At 40.4% G+C, this 8,563-nt stretch overlaps 1 protein-coding gene across 1 annotated transcript; it reads left to right on the forward strand.

The window, feature by feature from the left end:
• The first annotated feature begins 4,722 nt into the window (after positions 1 to 4,722).
• LOC149846705 (protein PHOSPHATE-INDUCED 1-like) lies at positions 4,723 to 5,898 on the forward strand. Its single transcript, XM_089998121.1, has one exon. It carries the CDS (start codon positions 4,841 to 4,843, stop codon positions 5,759 to 5,761), a length of 921 nt encoding a protein of 306 aa, XP_089854247.1. The 5' UTR covers positions 4,723 to 4,840; the 3' UTR covers positions 5,762 to 5,898.
• The last annotated feature ends 2,665 nt before the right edge of the window (positions 5,899 to 8,563 follow it).

Here is an 8,563-nt window from a genome sequence, read left to right on the forward strand (position 1 = left end):
CATCATCAGCATTAATCTGATCTCTCTCTTTTATGATTACTTTGACCGAAAAAGGAAAAGGTAAAATCTCAATAAAACTCAAACTTGCTCGCCAAGATGTCTTTTAAATATAAGTTTTGCATTCTGTTTCAAATAACTTTTTTTTATACCGAATTACACAAAATTTGAACATAATCTTGTATTAATTGCTACCAATTTATACCTGAACAGTTATAGCCCTAACTCATTTCGTACATAAACCCATAAAGGCCCAAGCCGATTCATACCCAAAACCAAACCTGAACACATTTTTTTTATTAATTTGAATCTAGATCTAAGTTGTATACCAGATTAAAGAAGGGATCTGTTTAATTAAAAGCCAGCACCTATCTACCCAAACCTGATGACCCATGGTTTACAATTTTTGTCAAACCCAAAACTGAATAATATTGGGTCTGGTTCGGGTTTATTTATTAGAACCGTTTTAAAAACAGGTCGGATGAAACCTGACCCAAAAGCTGAGTTGTCCCCCTAATTTTTAAGGCCAAAACTGTAATGGTATTGCAATTTGCAGGAGGCAACCCTTCATTATAGAACAGTAACATATTGGTTTGGAATCACTGGTTCTAGTTGTCTCATCAATGTTCATGATTTATGAACGATAGGCTTGGCTGATACAAAAGGGTTAAAAGAAAAAAGGTGTCCTTTGAAGTAGGGTAGATTCACAGAGTACTTCAGGTATCCCTAGGCGCCTCAGCCCATGGTTTTATTGGATACCCTATTCACACCCTCCCTTTGCCCCTTGGTTGTCCCCAAAGTTTTGTTATTTTATTATTTTTCATGCGCCCACTTGTTAGAGCAAAGAGGCTTAGTCCCACCTAATCCTCCCTTTACTCTAATTTAATCCTCATGTTATTCCTTCAATCTCTACAAAAACTGACACTCCTACTTTGAAAAGGGACACTGAAGGAATTACATCACGTGATAAACGCCCATACACCAAGTTCAAGAAGAGGCCAGCACATCTAGAACCCATATTGGCTTTTTTGGACTAGTCTATTGGGGGATTAAATTTGGTCCTGGTGCAATGACGTCATTTGTCGCATCTAAAAAACACATGTCCAAGTTGCAGGGGTTCTAGTCTCATAGTTTTATGCTGTCGGCAAGTAGGTATGGCAGGCTGAGCCAGAACGATCAGGTCTTCATGTCGGTGCAATTTTTTCGGGTTATAAATAAAAAAATTGCATTGAGAGACTTCATAGATCAGACAACTAGAACCAGTGATTGGATCTTCAAATATATATATATATATATGTCTGTATAGTTGAATTTATCATGGAATATGATTGGATCATTGTCACAAATATCTCGCTTAAGAAAATCTCTACTAGGAAAAATCTCACAAAATTTTAAAAAACTGTTTTTTTTTAGAAAATTTTAGAAAAATGTTGACATATATAGATAGAGAGAGAGACTTAAATTTGGATCACACAAGGCCTCCCCCCCCCCACCCCCACCCCCACTTCGTTTTCAAAAGACACAAACAAACAAAATAAAAAATAAAAAACAGGGATCAAAACTCGAGTGCACTGCTGAAGAATGTTTAAATATGTTGGGGAGGTTATAACATGAACAAGAAAAAATGTTGGTGGATCCGCGTGGCATCGCACTACCAGCGAATTCAAAGCTCAGTCTTTTGTATCTTAACGTGGTCATCTGAAGAACAGTAACTTGTGTAGGGGAACACACTGAACCATAAAAAAAAATCCTACTCAAATTCACTCTCGAATCTTGTAACAGATCTTTCTCCATTTTGTGAAAGATTTGGTCCCCTTATTTCAAGTCTTATAATCTCTATTATTTTGTTCCACAACTCGGCTGTCCATAAACCCTCAGAGTATCAAGCTCCACACTTCCTTGAGTTTGATAATTTCAATCCGAGGGCCGAGAATCAAGGGGCAGCAGGGGGATATCCCCTACCCTCCCAGAAGCCAAGAGGCGGCAGGGGAGCAGGGGGATATCCCCTACCCTCCCAGAAGTCAAGAGGCGGCAGGGGGCGAGCCCCTGCCAGCCCAGCAAAACAAAGGGCCCCTGCCAGCCGAGATGGGAAGGCGGCAGGGGCATTACCCCTGCGTGCCAAAACCCTAGGGGCAGCCCCTGCCTGTCGAGAAACAGGAAACGGCAGGGGCATTGCCCCTGCCTACCGAAGATTGAGAGGCGGCAGGGGGGCTAACCTCTGCCAGAGAGTTCTTCAGATCTGCTTCCTTCTTGCGACAAACTCTGGCGAAATGCCCCATCTTTCCACAATAGAAACAACCTCCAGTGTCTCGAGGGCATGGTTGTCCAGGATGACCATAATTATACTTCGAGCATTTTCGACTAGACGATCGATGTAGCTTGATTCCTTTGCCTTGCTTTTGTTTCTTAGATGGGGAACCCTGCATTCTATCATTGGCAAGTCGGCATTTGCTAACTTCCTTACTACCAACTGAATTTTTGTTTTGAATAACTTTAACTTGTTTCTCTTGCTCCAAGCTTTGTGTGGCCAGTTGCCACCCATCGTACTTTCGCTTATGGCGGTATTCTTTCACTGAATGGTCCACCTTACCACAGAAAGAGCAAACAATAGAATTTTGGGAGTATAATAGATTTGGGGGAACTTGATGGTTATCCATCTGATTATCGCACTGACCCTGGAAGGTGTTCTCGCAAGCCACACTATAACTCAGGTTCTGGACCATAGATTGTAGATGAATAACAGCTCCGGTCAAAACATTTATTGCATCGCTCATCTCATTATACGACATCTAAATTGAAGCAAAATATTTTAATCAAATTAAGTGCAAATCAATAAGATCAGCAGTACTTATTGTGCGATGCAGATGTCGGATAGTCAAGAATCACTATTTTCCCAGTCGCTCTGATACCAGTTGTAACGCCCCAAAAATCCAAGACTTATAACTTTTAAAATAGTTTAGAAAGCTTTGAATCATACAATTATCATAGTCTAAATAGTACTTCAGCAGAAAATGATATTTTTAAAACAACAAGTCAATGGACCTTGAGCGCATTACAGCGTAAACTTTTTTTTACCGAATTCCGCACAACTATCAAAATCAAATGATTTTAAAATGCAATTTCAATGATGGAGAATTTGTTTGTTGAAACCAAGAAGAAGTTTACTAAAACAGTTTTAGTAACTCAAGGTTTAATAAAAAAAGAAATTTTGAAATACATTTTATACCAAATTTACCAACATGTCCTCAGGAGCGAAACGTCAGGAAAAGATCTCTATATTGATCTCATCGCATCATCGTGCCATCACAGAGTGTATCACCTATACATCACTTGTCCATAAAATGGGTCAGTTTCACTAAAAACTGGTAGGTGCACATATAGGACGATATAAAACATAGTTAAGCAAAATAATTTAATATGTCAAGTAGACAGACAATTATATAACAATTTAATTTCACTAGATTCACGGAGCAACTATCATGAGTACAATGCTAAAATTAGTACAAGCATTTTATTGGCACAAGTAGGCTAACTATTACAAGCAAAGAACTGCATAAGAAATTTAACTAGCAAAATATAAGGCTTCATCAACCACACACACAATTCCATAAGTATTAAACCTGTTGTACACTATAACTTCCATACGCGTATAACTCAACAAATTATGTGATCGAATTGAAATTATGTTTCGATATTAACTGAACAAGTGGGTACGCACAAGGCACGACTCTAGAAACAGCCTAGACTGATCCAAGGGTTTATTATGCTATGTATTTTAAGATAACCCGGATAGCTGACTGAGTCCACACTTAAGAGAACGGTCAGTGACCAAGAGAAAAATCCCCAAAGCAGCATAAACAATGAAAAATGATTTTTATATGGCATTTTCCATAGCTAGAAAGTGGACATCCAAATATCTGGTTGGCCAATTTGAGAACGGAAAATAAATGTGGTTGTTGGATTGAGTCTATCCAATGACATGTGACTTCTTTATATTGTAGAGAGATTAACTTGACTCAGCAGTATTTGTAATGAGATTGCCTAATACTGGCTAACAACCATTATTAAAAAGCTTGATTCATGCGGGCTTTTTCTTAATTTTATTCTGACAGATTTAAAATATAAGTTGTGTGGATTCGGAAGACACTTGTAGGCATGTAAGATAAACAACATCAAACCATTGATATTAGGGAATTTATTATGACACCAAAAATCAAAATCATTAAGCAACTAATTTAATGAGTACAACCACAATCCTGTTCTAAAATCAAGGGTAGGCTGTCCACTTGATCTTATCTTCAAGCAAGCAATAAATGTTACTAATATAGGTTAGATTTTGTGACTCCTAAGCTAGTGTGTTAGACCAACTCCAGCTGATGCTTAGAAGGTACAGAACAGATGCTGGGGAGGTTCCATCAGCACGAGTTTTTGTTATGAATTATGATCCTTTTCAATGGGACCACGCCTGCCAGCAATGAAATGAAGATGACAGCTTCTGTGTTTTATTTGGATATTAATAGAGATATTTTGGAGGAGAGAAAACTGGGTGCCAGGCTGCCAAGTGGGTTCATACCATCTGCGCCTAACAAGGAAGACCAAACCCTGTCAAGGGTCTAGTGTACCTTCAAGGAAAGAAGCTGTAGGTCCTCCATCCACCTTTTTCCACCGCAAGAACTTCTATTTAAGTGCCCTTGCACCCACACCCCTCATCACACTCAACCCATCCCATCTTTCCAGTATAGTCTCTCTCACTCTATTTCTCTCTCTCTCTCTCTCAAACTTCCATTACTATCCAGTCTCTCTCTCATCCCCCATCTCAGCAAAAGCAAAAGAAAGGCAAGAAATGACTCTTTTAGTAAAGATCGCTCTTCTTCTTTGTTTGGTTGATCTGTGTCTTGGAGGGAGGAGGCTCACTGCTTTAGTGCAGCAACCCCCTCTTGTTCTCACCTACCACAAGGGTGCTCTGCTCCAAGGTAACCTCCCCATCAACATTGTTTGGTATGGGGAGTTTACCCCAGTGCAGAGGTCCATTGTTGGTGATTTCCTGACCTCTCTCAACCAACAGAAGCAAGAGATGAATCCTTCTGTGTCATCATGGTGGAAGCTTATAAAAGGGTACATCGTCAAGGCAGGCAAAGCAGGTACTGCTACATTGGTGCTAGGAAAGCAGGCCTTTGATGACAAGTACTCATTAGGGAAGTCACTCAAGAGGACGCAAATGGGTGAGCTGGCTGCTAAGGTTGCCACCCCCAATGGCATCACTCTTGTCCTCACATCCAAGGATGTTGCAGTGGAGGGATTCTGTATGAGCAGCTGTGGCCTCCATGACTCTGCTCCACTGGCTAAAGGTTTGAAGGAGAAGTTTGCCTATATTTGGGTGGGTAATTCTGAGATCCAATGCCCAGGGCAGTGTGCCTGGCCCTTCCATCAGCCCCTCTATGGGCCTCAGACCCCACCATTGGTGGCACCAAATGGTGACGTTGGTGTGGATGGAATGATCATAAACATTGCTAGCATGTTAGCTGGTACAGTCACCAACCCCTATAAGAATGGCTACTTCCAAGGGCCAGCTGCTGCTCCTCTGGAAGCATCATCTGCCTGTCCAGGGATATATGGCAAGAATGCATACCCAGGGTATGCAGGGGAATTGCTGGTGGATTCGGTCACTGGTGCAAGCTACAATGCAAATGGGATCAATGGGCGTCGCTATCTGTTGCCAGCATTGTGGGATCCCAAGACCTCTACCTGTTCAACTCTTGTGTGACGTTTCCTGTGAATCAACATCTCTTGTACATTAACCATACATTGTCCTTTTGCAATTTTTCCCTACCTGTAATAGTCCTCAAATGCAGAAGCTGCCTTGGTGAATATTGAATAACTTTACTTTTCAAATTTCTCCTATGAACTTTGCGGTTCAGTTAGCAAAATCCTTTACTACTGCTATCATTATCTGTGTGCGATCAGCTTGGGGAAGAATTTGATGCCTTGTTAGCTCCAAATTGCAGAGTATTAGAGGATATGTTCCATCTTAAATGGAGATTGTTTTCCGTGCATATGTTTATTCACACTCTCTCAGTTTTCTTGTTAAAATTGGCTACCCAGTATTGTTAAGATTTACCATAAAAACTGATAGATGGTTGAAGCTATCCTAATGGCATGTTCCTGATCATTCACAGCCACATGCGAGAGCTTCTAATGCAATTAGAACAGATTGGGACTTGCCGTTTTGGGTTGACATGGATATAACAACGATATTGCTTAATCTCCTGTAACTATCCTGCTTCCTCAAACCATTTGCTGTAATTCTTTGTGCAGTGCCAACTTGAGCATGTGTACTGACATAGAAAAGAAGAGTGTTTATTCCCTGTATTTTAGCCACCAACTCTTGTTCTTTTGGTAACGTGCTGCTTGACCCAATCCAAAAGATCCATTCTGCACATTATTTAGATGAGCTCTCACCGACGTTGGGAGCTGATCTTGGGACTATTAATCTTCTCATTCAAGTTTCCAATCGATGCAATTTTTTAAGGAGAAGCTCTCAAGGGACTTGTTGATGGAACAGTATGCTTCACAATTTTTTATTATGTTTTCTCTTTTTGTTCAATAATTTACTGCCCACTTGGTTTTCACTTTTCTCAAGCTTCTGTAGTTATTACTTTTCCTCTTATCAAGGACAGATATTTCACACTCGTGCTTCCCACATCATATACGCTTGCAGCTTTCTTTTGCAGCTTTATTCCCTTTGATCTCTGTGTGTTCTAGCCACAAGGCTTTTTTCTGCTGTCCTGTTAGATGCAAATGGTAGAGCATGAAATTCCTGTTACATACTGGTTGATGCCTTGATGAAACATGTCAAGTCCAGTATGCATAAACAGCAGGACAAGGTGATTAAGCGAAGGCCACAGAAAGGAAAAGATCTTTGACAAGCTGATCTGCTCGGAAGACAGGAAAATATTGCTGCGTATGCCCCCAATTATATATAATATATGTATATTATATTTATACATATATTATATATTATATATTATATATTATATATATAATGCATATTATATATGTTTTGTACATGGAGTAAACATATATTTATATGTATTTTTTATATATTATCAAGCTTTACAAAACACTTGAAAATTATTTTTTTTATAAGACGGGCCAGCTCACAATTGACTAGCAAAGAGCAGGGGTGTAGCCTTAACAAGCCTAAGTTCGAACAGTCCAAGCTCGGCTTATTTACCAGCCCTAGCAAACCTCTCAATTGAGGGGCAGGTGGGTTGAGAGAGAGAGAGAGAGAGGCGGCACATAAAATATCAGGGTGGGCACTGCCACCCCACCCTGATCCTTCTTTCATTGGGTTCAGGGTGGGCACTGCCCAACCCTGATTTGAACCTCCCTATTAGGGAGTTTTTGGTCAGGGTGGGAACATGCCCAATGTGGCTCCCCACAATTCTCTCGGCCCAATGTATTAGGCAATGCAGGTGAGAATTACCTCATTGACAAGGTATACACATTTGCACACTCTCTCTCTTGGTTAATTTTGCACGATAGGATTCGGACCCACAGTAATTTAAAGAAGTGGGGCCTTCAGCTCCCGAGTTGGTGCATGCATTGTCAAGCTGCGTAAGAATCTATGTTTCACTTGTTCTGGTCTTGCCTAATATTTGTAGAACTCTTTAACATGACCTGAAGGCGTCCAAAAGTGTTTGTTAAGGAGGAGTCTTTTGCGCTCGATCTAATCTTAGGCCCAGTTTGTATTAGGCATAGCATAAGGTGGAGATTGATCTAGCGGACATGGTTGCTTACCTCTTGATGGTTTGTTTGGATGGCATGCAACTGTGCTTATTTCTGTCAAATTTCGGTTAATGGTAAATGTTTATGTGATCATGCGTATGCATCTTAGTGATCTCTCACTCCCTCCTGTTGACGCACCCCTTCCTTTGCTGCCCTCTGAGCCAGCGGCTCCTGTGCGAGCTCATTTTGTCTGTCTGATGTTCTTTTTCTTTTCTGTTTTCTTTTATTTGTTTTGGATTTTGCTCTTGTTCGGTTCATGGGTTCAACATTTTGTTGATCTTCATGAGTGGTAATGCTCTCTCTCTCTCTCTCTCTCTCTCTCTCTCTCTCTCTCTCTCTCTCTCTCTCTCTCTGCCATTCTCATATGAGCCATAGCCCATACAACGATTTGCGTCTAAAAGAAAATAATTGGTTTGGTTTCATATCAAAATCTTGTGATGTAGTTCATATAGAATGTGTGATAGTAATGAGAAACGGGACTGCACTCGAATTCCAAATGCATCCAAACCCTTATTCTGTCGTATAACATCGTCAAGATCTTTGTAGTTTGTACCTCCATGCTTTGAATTTTAAGTAACAATGTCCCTTTGAATTTTACATTGCCAATAATGCACTGTGGCCCCTAAGGGTCACTTTCTTATAACACAATAATTTAGCAGAGCCTAGGGCATGCAGATCCATTACCCTCATTGTTTTCAAACTGTGTCTTTACTAGTGAGGAAAGACCAGCAGAACCATTTTACTTTGGAGGCACAAAAGGATAAGAGTTGGCCTTACG

The sequence above is a fragment of the Nuphar pumila genome, chromosome 2 (assembly GCF_984573655.1).
Source record: "Nuphar pumila chromosome 2, dmNupPumi1.hap1.1, whole genome shotgun sequence".
NCBI lineage: Eukaryota > Viridiplantae > Streptophyta > Magnoliopsida > Nymphaeales > Nymphaeaceae > Nuphar > Nuphar pumila.